This window comes from Monocercomonoides exilis (genome assembly GCF_001643675.1).
Source record: "Monocercomonoides exilis strain PA203 chromosome Unknown scaffold22-1379369, whole genome shotgun sequence".
NCBI classification, from domain to species: Eukaryota; Preaxostyla; order Oxymonadida; family Polymastigidae; genus Monocercomonoides; species Monocercomonoides exilis.
The window spans coordinates 966,375-978,436 of NW_027150567.1; the positions used below are offsets into that span (position 1 = coordinate 966,375).

Here is a 12,062-nt window from a genome sequence, read left to right on the forward strand (position 1 = left end):
TGTGAATATTCTGGGTGCATCAACGAATCCGAAAGTCGTTCATTTGAATCTGTAATCTTTTCTGAGAAATCTGAAAGCAAGACATAGCTTGAGATCCTTTGAAACTGGGGGAAGATAATATGCCTGATGAAGGTCGATCGTCACTGCCCAATCTTCTTCCAGCAATATTCTCTCCACTGTTCTCTCGTTGTCGCATTTGAAATGCGTTCTGAGGACCGCTGCATTCAAACGACGACAGTCTAAGATCTGCCTCCATGTTCCGTTCTTTTTCTTGATCAGGAATACGTTGTTCCTGTGTTTGACTTCTTCCTGCTTTATCTCCTCCACTATTCCTGTCCTCGTCTGTTCCTCCAACAAATCCTTGAAGGCTCTTCTGTGCTCCTCGCTTGTTCGCTTGGCTCCATTTCTGAACGACTTTTTTGAAAGTTTCTCTCTCTCTTCTGCTCTTCCACATTGCTTGGACTCCATTTCGGATCAAATCTCCTCCTCCAATCTCTTTCCTTGCCTTTGAGAACAGCACCGTCCTTCCTCCAATGATCTGAACTGGCTGCAACTTTTTCTCTGTTGTTTTCGTCAATTCATTTGAAGACCCTGACTCTGACTTGTCCATCCTGTTGCTCTTGTTCGGCTTCCATAGCTTCTCCTTCCTGAGAAAGAGTGGTGTCCGTAACGAAAAAACTTCTGACCTGCTCCTCCTTTTGACGGAGCCTGAACTGAGCTGGATGAAGGAAAATCCCTTTTTTCTTTTCGTGCCTCAAGCACAGCTTCAATAATCCTGTATCTCCTTCGCGCACCAGCCATATCAGTTTCCAGCTCCGATTCTTTCAAGATCTGTTCTTGTCTCGATGTCAATAGTCCAGCCGCCGCTTCCGCTCTCATTTTCTCCGCTGCTTTAAACCCGAACCGCCCTTGTATTCTGGTATTTCTAGACTCCTGGAACGCTTTAGCCTTAAGCACAAGTGCATCTGAAGCTCTCTGTCGTGCACTCTCCTTGTTGGAATCCATTTCGGCTAAGCAAAACATAACGGCTTTGAACGCTTGACACAGGCACATCTCCTGCATATATCCTGTGCTATCTAGGTCATCGTTGAACCAGTTCTTAAATTTTGTAGCTGGTGGAGGCATTGGAGGAAATAAGGTGCTTCAATCGTGCAAGGAATATTCCTGCTGAATTGTTTCCACGGAGAAAATTGGAATCTGAATGCAGAGTAAGGATTTGTATGGATCCTGTCCAAAAATTTGGGTAATTATTTTTGAAATCATTATATTTCATTCAAATTTTTCTGTTCAAAAATTTTCTTTGGATAAAAATAAATGATCACTGAATAGTGAAAAGGCTTAATATAAAAATATTAATCTCAATTTCAGCAGATTCACTTATTCTCTTAACATTCGTGATAAATAAAGGATTAAAATTCAATAGCTTCACCCAATGACAAACAGATTCTGAATAAATAACACACCGAAAAAAGTTATGATTTCAAAAATAATCACCCATTTCTTCAAAAACAGATGCTGCAGCTTCGTATATGCCTTCTTCTTCTTCTCGTTTGCTCTTTTCTCTATCTGACGGCTGTGTTGAAGATCCTGTAGGCTGGTTGATAAAAGGCGGAGAAAGGAGCTGTTGTTGCGGTTGGACGTTCATTTGGCTTTGGACCCCACCTGGCAGTCCGTCTGTTTCTGTCGACGGCGTAAGTCCAGGAAATGTCGAGAATAGCGAGGATTTCTTCATCAATCCGATCGTGGCGATGACCCATTGATCGTGACCTCAAATGAAGGAGAAGGAATTGAATGTTTGTTTTTCTTGAAAATAAAGGTGCTTATGCACTTTTATCATTATCATCTTCTTCCTCCTCCTCCTCTCCTTCTTCTTTTTCCTCTTCTTCTTCCTCTTCATCTCCTCCTCCTCCTTCTCCATTAACATTTTCCATTTAAACATCTTCAACCCTTCTTCCACACAAAACCCATCTGACATGACTCATGAAACTTTTCTCTCTCCTCATCGCATTCTTCACACAAGAAAAAGAAACTATCCGCCTTCTCCTAGAATTCCTCCTTTTCAAGGGAGAGCAGAAAAGGAGAAAGAGAAGCATAAAACAAGTGAAGTCAGAGTGAAAGATGAGAAAGATAAAGAAATGAGCATGAGAAATTTGAAAAATGACAATGAGGTTATTCGATTTGAAAAAGGAAATATTCAAATAAATGAGAAAGACAAAAATAACCATTCATTTAATCAACTGGAGAATTCAACAAAGCAGACAAATGATGAGATCACAGGAATCGTGGATCCATTGAAGCAAAATTCGACTCATCATCATCATCAGCAGCAGCAACAGCATCATCAACAAAATTATCAACAGGATAATCAAGTGAATCAATTTTATCCACATGATCAACAAAATGTCTTCAATCAACAACAACAACAACAACAGCAAAATAAACAAATGAAAAGAATGATTTCAGAGCAAAGAGAAGATGGACTGATCAATTTTGGTGATTCATTTGGGCGAAGAGCAGAATTTCTTAAAAAGACAGTGAAGAAAGAGATTGCGCAGATGAAAGGGGAGAATGTGAGCAAAGGAAGAAACCAGAATGGGGAAGAGAAAGAAGAGAAACAAGAAATTGAAGGCAAAGAAGCAAATGCTATTCATAATGATGTGAAAGAGAATGAGAATGAAAAAGAAAACATATTCAATGAGAATTACGAAAACAATAAACAACAACAACAACAACAACAACAACAAATTGTTTCTTTGCAAAATTCACAATTCGAACAATCATTTTCTGATTTTGGCAATTTGAAAGCAATTTCACATAAAAACAGTTCGGCAAATGGCTTTTTTGTCTCTTCAATTCCACATTCATTGCATTCATTTGATTCGTCGCATTCAGAAGAGCCAAGTAATCGGAGAAAAAGCACTGCAGATACGGCATTATCACAGAATTTGATGGATAGAAGAAACATAATGCAAAAGCAAGAGACAGAGCAAAGGAATAATGAAAGTGGTACTGTGGAAGAGAAAACAATGAATGCAAATGATTATTACAATAATGAAATGGAAAATGCAGAAGATAGAGTGAAGCAGAATGCACAGAGGATGCTCGACATCATTTTGCCATTTTTGGAGGAGAAGATGTCCTCAAACGCGTCTTCAACATCTTCATCTTTTTCTTCCCTTCCTCCTTCTTCTTCAGCAGTTTCGACTTGTACAAATACAGTTCCCGTTCATATCCCCAAACCATCCTTTTTTGAAGAAGAAGAAGCAATTTCTTTGCCCATACAAAAAGTTCCTTCATTGGATCAAACAGCAAACAGAGCAGGATTGAATGATGCTTCTTCTGCCTCTCTCGTTGGATACAGCAGTCTTCCTGTGCTTCCGCAATGCAAACAGAATAGTTTTTCGTCTGCAATGGGAATTGCTTCATCCAATGAGCTGGAAAAGAAGGAAGCGAATGGATTTGTTGAATCGAACTCTATTGACAATCCAGATGGGGTCCTTGTATAGTTTAGTCATTCAAACGAAAGCACAAGCAAAATGACTGGTGAATCAATAGAAGTCTGCGAGCCATTGACTGGAATGCAACACAGCTGTTCATTTGCCTCTGAGAAACCATCTGCAACATGAAAACATCATCATCAAAGAGGAGCAAGACAAGTGCCTCGTCCAGCGATGCTAAATGGGATGTCTTTGAGAAGCAGTTTACACTCAAACAAGCTTCTTTCACAGAGCAGGCACAGCAGAATGAAGAAGTCGAGATCGTATGACAGAAACCTTCCTCTTTCTCCTCTCTCGCCAAACGCTTAGGATTCGGCAGCACTTGCTGATATGCAGATCTTCGATTGGGCAGTGAATAAGAGGCTGAGGAAGGGGAAGGAAGATGAAGGAGTATTTATCCTGTCTGGAAACCAGCTTTCACCCATTTCTCCTCCAATGACTCAGTCACAAGAAGGAAATGGAAATGGAACAGGAAGGCTTTCAGCACTGCCTTTATCTGCGTCTTTGTCTTGGGAATTGTCAGCAGATAATCCAACCTCGCCTTTTGCATCAGAAGCAACAACATCATTTTTTGAAGAACTGAAAAGAAGAGAAGATGAGAATGCTTCAACGAATGTTCAGGTTCAAGTGCAGAAAGTTGGAGGCAATGAGAATTTCATTCAAAGCGAAGAAAGCTCCAACCACCCGAAGGACATCGTCATCCAAATCACTCAACCAGCCACTGAGGAAAGCGAGTCTGAAGGATCAAAGCAGAGTTCAGAAGAAGAAAAGCCTCTGAAGGCAACAACGCACATTCTCGACTACCCAAAGAACCCACTCATTCGCACAGGGACTGTTCCAGCCATGCACAATGCATCGACCACGTTCCTCTCTTCTCACTCAGAGGTGTCTGTGGTCAGAACAATTCCATCACCACTTTCAATGAGGAACGGATGTGGGGTGAATGAAAGTGGCGGAGGAAAGCCGACACAGAAGGAGTTTGATTCGTCGCCTCAGCTTGTGTATTGCGTTGATTCTGAGCCTGAAAAAGAATTCAACGTTGAGTTGAAAAAAACATTAGAGCAAAGAGAAAATGAAGAGCAAGGAGTATTCTTAACGACTTATGCTTGTTCCTCTTATTCTACTTCTTCTTCTTTCTCTACATCATCATCTTCTTCTTCTTCTTCTTGTTTTTCTCCTGTTTTCAATCATTCATCTTCGCAGAATGTCATTAATGACAGTCCAAATTGTCAGCAATGCAAACAGCAATCATCCCTTTTGAATGGACTTTTGTCGCCAAAACGCGACCGTTTGAAGGAAAGCAAGTTTCCACTGCTGAAATTATCCCGCTCGCAAATGTCACTGCTTCCTTCAATATTCCGGTTCAACACATCTTATTCCTCTCCTCCACTTTCACCACAATCGCCTGTTCTTTTGCCAAACAGTACAAACATCTTCGGTACAAGTGGATTGTTGAAAGGGAAAAACTTCAGCAGAAATGAGACAGACATGCTGAGTCCCACTGGGTTTCTGCCTCCCCCACACCATTCTCCTCCAATTCATTCTGTTTCAGAGGCTCAACTTAGTGCTATGTTCCCCTCACTGCATCCTTGTTCACCCGAATCATCTCCTCAAAGAGAGCAACATTTGTCATCTCGCTCAGAACACCGCCCTCCACTGCTTCATCCCACGTGCCAATTTTCATCGATGAAAAAGCTGCCTCAGAACTCCTTTGATTCATCTGGAGGCATCCTCTTTGGTAGTGTAGGTGCAGCTCTTCCCAGGTTGCCTTCTTCTGCTGCTCTGACAGACTACCACTCCAAGGAAATAGAGCAGAAAGGGGAAAGCGAAGCAAAAGGGAAGAATTCGAATGTGTTTGCTGTGGGAGCAAACGGGATAATTCGATTGACGCCAGAGAAATGCAATGCATTAATGCCCATGCAAATAGCAAGCCCTCCTATCCACTCTCCTTCAGTGTTCTCTTCTTCTGCCTCTGCGTTTTCGAGATATGTGCCAGCAGACTTCCAACAGAAGGGATTTGCACTTTTGGGGATGCAGAAGATATCGTCACGAGAGGAAATGCAGCAGAACGAGAACAATTCCTTTCAGGAATCTGTGCCATCTTCTTCGCCTGCTTTGTCATCTCCTCATTTTGGAAGTATTGGAAGTCTGTCTCCAGGAGCTTTTGCTGGAATCAGTGCTTGTGCCAAAAACAATAATAACGTGAATGCCAATTCCAAGATTGTGAATCAATCTCCTCATCGTTTCGATTCCAAGCCAGAGGAGTCAGACGCATCCACCTCCACAAACACCTCTGGAAAAACTTCAACAGAAAGAGAATGAACACTCTTGGACATCAAGTTTGCTCCCCTAAATGAAAATCGCAATTTGGAGAAAGAACAAAACTTGACTGTTGGAAATGTTGATTCAGGAACAGAATCACATTCAACTTTGAAGATCACAGATATGCTTTCTCACTCTCCTGTCTCGCTTCCCATTCCTGAAGCATCGTCTTATTCGATTCATAGAACAACTTCTTCATCTGCCTCATCTTCATCGTCATCTGATCCATTTTCTAATTCTCCTTCAAACAATAACGCTGAAAAGATGATTCTATCATCTGCTTCTTCTTCTTCTTCTTCAACTCCTTCTCGCTCTTCTCCATCCTCATTCACTCCTGTTAGCAACTATCTGACTTCTGCAACAACAAACTCCTGCACATCGCAGTCACCAACATTCATATCTTTAACTCATCCTTCTCCTTCACCCACTCCACGCACTTCGAACTCGTCATAGATGCACCGCTTGTGGTGCAAGTTCAAACGTTCTTTTGGAATCACAGAGGCACAGGAGACAGAAGTGGAAGCGATGACTGAAGGGTTGCTGACGTCTCAGTACTTATGAATGGAGCAATCATCATCTGCTTTTACACCTGGAAGAGCATCTGTGCAAAGCATAACAAAGATGCACACAATATCGCATCTTTCAGCAAGTGAAGAGGAAGAGGAAGAAGGAGAAGGTGAGGAAGGGCAGCACATACAGGAAGCATGGAGTGTTCACAAACAAGATATGCAAAATGGGGAAGTTTGTGGAGATGGTCGAATAAGCAGCAGTGCAATTGGGGAAAGCGATGGATATGATGATGATTATGACTCAGAGATGGAGAGGATGCTGTACAGCCCATTTGACGGGGCAAATGCTGGAATCACAACAAAGTCATCAAAGCAGCTTCAGACACAGGAAGATCATTCTGTGTGCACGAATGGGGAGTTGGCTTCTCCAATAAAGCAAGAGCTGCCTTTTAAATCAGAAGCGTCAAATTTGGAAGCAGACTTAGATGATGCTGACAACGAGCCTTAACACATTCTTTCACCCACACTTTCAGAGAAGCTGTCACATGCAAATGCGATTGATTGTCAGCCTCACGGCAAAGAAGTTGTCCAACTTAGAACACTTTCATAACTTCCAGACATGCAAAGAACTTCTAATTTATTGAGTCATCAGCATCATTCACACAGCAGCGAAAGGCAAATGAGGATGATCCAATCTGTTTCAGTGGCATTAGCAACTCCTATGCAGGCAGAAATTAGCTTATTCAACGCTCCTCATTTTCCTGAAGCTCCATTGTCAGAAGGGTGCCCTCTTCACTTGCTTTCTCCTCATTTTCTTCGGATCTGTGCTCCTCAGCCTTCAACTCCCATTGTTCGTCATCATGCGCCCTGCTTTTCTCATTTTGATTCGTCAAATACTTCTTCCTCTTCCTCTTCCTCTTCTCCTGCTGCAACTTCGTCTTCCAACAATCGGCGCTCTCCAATTTTTGGAGCGCTTTCATCTCCGAAAGTTAATACAGCGATATCGTCTGTATCAACATCAACTCCAACCACTGCTTCCACCTCTTCACCAGCCTCGTGTGCCTCAGGAATACCAACTTCCTCGTGCTTATCATCACCTTGCATTTTTTCTGAAGCATCTCCTCAGTTCAGCAGCATTCTTAATCGATTGCCTTGCAGTGAAAATGCAACAGGACTTGGCATATCCAGTCTTTTATCACAATCTTTAGAGGAGGCAAGAATCGTTCGAGATATTCAGAGCTTCCCACAGCCCAGTGAAATCAGTTGCGAAGCTGAGAAAAGCCTTCACTCAATTTTCAGTCCAAGCAGTTCCAGCTCTTCTGCAATGTTTTATCCTCATTTCTCAGCATACTATGAAGATCTTAGCATTACACACGATGCGACAGAAGAGAATTCGCTACCAGATGGAATTGAAAGCACGCTTCAGAGCGCGAGAAGAGTCGAAGATTGCGAAAGCAGGTGGAGAATGAAGAGCAAGGAACAACTCCCTTTTAATGAAGACGAGGAAATAATCAATATTATGCAGCAGATTGCGAATTTGCAGAAGAAGAAAAGGAAGAAAACAAAAGCGAAACAGAATGAAGATTGGATGAATGTGTCTGAGAAGCATGAAGAAAAGGTTATAATCGGCGGATTATATAACTCGATGATTCCGGAGGTTGTGGAGGAAGAAAGGGTGGTTAGCGAGGAGGACGAACAGATGAACAGCAAAGAAGTAAATGAAAGAAACGTAATTCAATAAACGAATGGAATAGAACAACAATCCGAAGAAGAATACGATGATGTTGAATTAAGTCAGAGGAATGATGGATGAAAAAGAACATATGGGTGATTATTTTTGAAAACATATTTTTTTTCGGGGTGTTGATAATAACAAAGATTGCCAGTTTTTTGATATAAAAATTTTTATTCAAAAGAGAATAAGAATGATAAATATTTTTTTAAAAACAAGTGGTTTTTCAGAATCAAAGATTAAAACATGTTCTTTTTGCCTTTTCACTTTTCAATTTTTTTCATAGATATTGAAGAAATATTTTTGCATCGAAATTTTTGTCTGAAAAAATATGATTTCAAAAATAATCACCCATATTTTACAAAAATAATGAACAAATAAGTGGGAAAAAAGGATTAGTATCTGATGAGAAGGATGAAAGACGAGGAAGCAGAGGAGTCATGAGTTCAACTACCAAAGAAGAAGAAGATGCTGATGAACGGCTGTGCAGAATTCGGGGCAAGCTTCGATGTGAAGGATGGATTGACAGTTCAGCATAGCAGATTGAGCTTGGTGGGTGGGAAAACGGGCAGATGTTCCGCTTGTCAAGTGAGAGCATTTTACACACAGTTATGCAACGAACGATGGTGTATTCAGCAACATTGCAAAATCTGCTTGTCAGAGAGAAGAAGGGATCTGAGGTAATGAAAGAGAAGGAACAGCTCGCATCAGCAGATGAAGAAGAGATTTGCTGTCATTCGAAGGAACAGGAAATGAGGCTTTGATCAAAAGTTGCAAAATAAGAGCTTGCTATATTGGCTCATGAAGATCAAAAGCCAGAATCAGGTTCGCAGTTACTCTGGAGCAATGACGGGACAGGAAAGGCCTGTTTGCAGATGCATCCAAGCACAATTACAAAAGACAATTCTTCTCAAACATCTTCTTCTGCTTCCTCTTCTTCTTCGACTTTGTTGGCATCTTTGTTAATTCATTCAACACAACCAATATCTTTAAACCAATCTCAGAAAACGAGAAATTTCAGCAAAGATTCGAAGGGGAATGGTTATTCATGGAGCGATTAGTCCACTCTTCGTTCAGCTTCTCAGCAGTTGGAGGCTCAGACAAGTTCATCTGATGCACCAAAAATAAGAGTTGTATTCAAATTGCGAATGTTGTGCATAGCTGTGTTGATAATGAGGAGCTATTGAAACTCGAACAAGTGCTGAAAAAACAAAAAAAGAAAAGAAAAGAAGGAGGATTTTCAGACGCAAAGATCACAGATTCAGAAATTGGAAGCGAACATCGCAATAATATCATGAAAGAAGCATTGACTGTGAGTCCTTAAAATGCAGTGAGAAGCAACTTGTAATAAACACCAACGAATTCTACTATTTCGGATTCTGTTATGCCTTCACTTTTTTCTCCATCCTTGACATCGGAATCCCCTCTTCCAAATCTGTTTCGTTTCGCAGGATCTCATGGAGATGGGTTTTCAGCATCACCAAGGCTGTCTTCTGATGAGGAAGCATAAACTTTGGACCGTCACGTTGCATCTTCTTCATTTGCTACTTTTCATGGTTTCTGCTATTAGAATTGAACAATTCGCTAAACAGCCTATTTTGGTGGTGAATTGATGGAATTTGAAGGATACATGAAGAAGGGAGTGCAGAATTGTTCTGGCAATATTTTGTCTTTTGATAATAAAAACACAATTTTGATTGGTGAAAAGATTATAAAAAAACTTTGATGTGGCTGTAATTTGTCTTGAACAACTGCAAACAATGGTGAAAGCACTTGCACTGAAAAAAAATTGATGAAAAAAATATAACGAACTGCAAAAGTTGTGAAAAATGTGATTTTTTTGGATCCACACTGAAAGTGGAATTGAAAAAAGTGTCGGTCTATGTTCATCGACTTTGGGGATTCAATGCACTGTGAATGGGCAAACGTATTCAATGGAGTTTTTTTTGTCAAGCAAGAGGAGTGCGGAACTGTGCCATCCAAAGATGAAGGCATGAGAAATGTGAAAGCAATAATATCAACAGAGTTTGGATTATCACCTTTTCAGAAGAATGTTAATGAGAGTGACAGAGTTGTTGGCGATGCGCACAACGAAATGCCTAAGTGAAATGCGAAAAGAGAAAAAGGTTAGAGTCTTTATTGCACTGTTCTTTTGCAAATCTTTCATTTAGGATGTTAGATTAGTTTGTTTAATGATGTTCATGGTGTTATCTTTGGCGTTTATGAATGATTTTTTAAATCAAATTTTTGCTGAAAGAAATGGTTTGAATAGGGTTATTATTTTATCTTGACCCTTTTTCTTTATTCTGACCCAAAAAAATGAAGTGAGAAAAGTTCAAAAATCTACATAATAAAAAGTTAACAAAATCTGTATTAATTCTTCTGATAACTTTCCTTTTTCCTTCAGCTCGATTTAATGCATTATCTTTCTTTTCTTCATCAGAATCATCGTTTTTCACATGAAGAAATCTTCTTTTTATTTTTTTCTTATCATCCACAACAGTCTTCACTTCATCTTTCTCCTTTTCATCCATTTCATTTTTCCTTTCAATATTCATTTTCAAATGATTTTCCCATTTCTCTAAAAGATTTTCGTCGGTTATCACTTTTCCATAAAAGTTGAATCTTTTTCTTCGGGATGGAAGAGGGTCAATTGAAGATTCGTGCAATTTCAAAAGAACTGGACCAGAAGAATTGTGAAGAACACCACTGCAGACAAAAGTTTTCTGAATTACAGAAGGTGATAATGCAGTGCGGATGGCTTGAGGCAGAACGTCTGAAATTGCTGCTCGTTTTGAAGAAGATGAAGAGGAAGATGGAGCCTCAAATCTGTTTGTCATTTCAGATTTGAACACAGCAAACACTCCTCTATCCAGTGGTTGACAAAGGTGTGTGCTGTGTGGCACGAATGTTAAAACGTCGACTTGCTGTTTTTGGAATTCTCGCCAGATCGATGGATCTGCGCGAGATGCATGCGAGTCAAGAAGGAGAAGAATGTGTTCGTTTTCAAGTGACATGCGTTTTCTTCTTTCGATGACAGAAAGAAGAAGAACTGTGAGAGCATCCCTTTAAAAGCACACGTTGTCCATCCAGCTGCTTTCATTTGCCCATATCTCAAGCGTTGGAGATAACAGGCTTTTCAGCTCTTCTGGCAGGTTGACGCTTGGCCGCAAAATGACAGAAGGAAAGGCATATCCATCCTCTGCAGCAGCTGTTTCGAATGTGGAATTAATCATTCTTGGTGGTTCTTTCGTAAAACCTGCTTTTGTGCCTGTAGTTTGAACAACAAGCTGTTTTGAATCTGCAGGAACGCGCGTTGAAGATTCATCGACATTTATTTTCAAAGATGGATTGAAATGGTATTTTTCATGCAGCTCATCGAGTGTTTTATACCAGGGTTTTGAAACACTTCTGCACGAAACAGCCAGTGTGTTTATGTCCAGATTTTTCGGCGTTCCAGTCTTCAGCTCCGGATGACGGTTGACAAAGCCGTAAGTTGCAGACATGGAAACTTCTGTAAATGGTGAGTCTTCATCATCGTTGTCGTTTATAATATTTTCTATCTGAAAAACAAATGATTAAAACATATAAATAAAAATGAAACAAACCAATTCTCTTGTTTTTTTCAAAGTTAAACATGTTCCAGACTTCGCCTCAACGTGAATAACATCCAAAACTCTTTGTTCCTTTTCGCTAACAACTGCTGCAGGTCTGCCAACTTTTCTAACCAGCCTTTTTTTTCTGAGAGCTCTCACAGCATTTTTGATACCTGTGCGGCTGAATTCCTTTGAATTAATTGCATCCGTCATGCGAACAACTCCATCAACAACGTTGTGAGCCATTCGCTCCAGCCGACTGTGATACTTCCTGCACTTACGCGAAGACATTGCGCGCTGCAGTTTTTTCTTACCTTCTTTTAATTTCATTTCTGTTGATATTTTCATTTTTTTTAATAATAATTTTAAGATCATAATAATTTTTTATTTTTTTAATTGAAATGAA

At 40.3% G+C, this 12,062-nt stretch overlaps 7 protein-coding genes across 7 annotated transcripts; 4 read left to right on the forward strand and 3 right to left on the reverse strand.

The window, feature by feature from the left end:
- Positions 1 to 19: 19 nt before the first annotated feature.
- Positions 20 to 1,125, reverse strand: MONOS_8954 (uncharacterized protein; the record flags this gene model as incomplete). Its single annotated transcript, XM_067879407.1, has 2 exons — positions 20 to 561; positions 687 to 1,125. The coding sequence occupies 2 exons, from the start codon at positions 1,123 to 1,125 to the stop codon at positions 20 to 22; spliced, it is 981 nt and encodes a 326-aa protein (XP_067727574.1).
- A 1,319-nt stretch (positions 1,126 to 2,444) lies between these two features.
- Positions 2,445 to 3,506, forward strand: MONOS_8953 (uncharacterized protein; the record flags this gene model as incomplete). The annotated part of the gene is made up of 1 exon (XM_067879406.1): positions 2,445 to 3,506. The coding sequence occupies one exon, from the start codon at positions 2,445 to 2,447 to the stop codon at positions 3,504 to 3,506; it is 1,062 nt and encodes a 353-aa protein (XP_067727575.1).
- A 116-nt stretch (positions 3,507 to 3,622) lies between these two features.
- Positions 3,623 to 5,819, forward strand: MONOS_8952 (uncharacterized protein; the record flags this gene model as incomplete). Its single annotated transcript, XM_067879405.1, has 2 exons — positions 3,623 to 3,760; positions 3,807 to 5,819. The coding sequence occupies 2 exons, from the start codon at positions 3,623 to 3,625 to the stop codon at positions 5,817 to 5,819; spliced, it is 2,151 nt and encodes a 716-aa protein (XP_067727576.1).
- Positions 5,820 to 6,380: 561 nt separating this feature from the next.
- MONOS_8951 (uncharacterized protein) lies at positions 6,381 to 6,836 on the forward strand (the record flags this gene model as incomplete). Its single annotated transcript, XM_067879404.1, has 1 exon — positions 6,381 to 6,836. One exon carries the CDS (start codon positions 6,381 to 6,383, stop codon positions 6,834 to 6,836), a length of 456 nt encoding a protein of 151 aa, XP_067727577.1.
- A 171-nt stretch (positions 6,837 to 7,007) lies between these two features.
- Positions 7,008 to 8,323, forward strand: MONOS_8950 (uncharacterized protein; the record flags this gene model as incomplete). Its single annotated transcript, XM_067879403.1, has 1 exon — positions 7,008 to 8,323. The coding sequence occupies one exon, from the start codon at positions 7,008 to 7,010 to the stop codon at positions 8,067 to 8,069; it is 1,062 nt and encodes a 353-aa protein (XP_067727578.1). The 3' UTR covers positions 8,070 to 8,323.
- A 2,019-nt stretch (positions 8,324 to 10,342) lies between these two features.
- On the reverse strand, positions 10,343 to 11,077 carry MONOS_8949 (uncharacterized protein; the record flags this gene model as incomplete). Its single annotated transcript, XM_067879401.1, has 1 exon — positions 10,343 to 11,077. The coding sequence occupies one exon, from the start codon at positions 11,075 to 11,077 to the stop codon at positions 10,343 to 10,345; it is 735 nt and encodes a 244-aa protein (XP_067727579.1).
- Positions 11,078 to 11,128: 51 nt separating this feature from the next.
- On the reverse strand, positions 11,129 to 12,004 carry MONOS_8948 (uncharacterized protein; the record flags this gene model as incomplete). The annotated part of the gene is made up of 2 exons (XM_067879400.1): positions 11,129 to 11,623; positions 11,669 to 12,004. The coding sequence occupies 2 exons, from the start codon at positions 12,002 to 12,004 to the stop codon at positions 11,129 to 11,131; spliced, it is 831 nt and encodes a 276-aa protein (XP_067727580.1).
- Between the last annotated feature and the right edge of the window lie 58 nt (positions 12,005 to 12,062).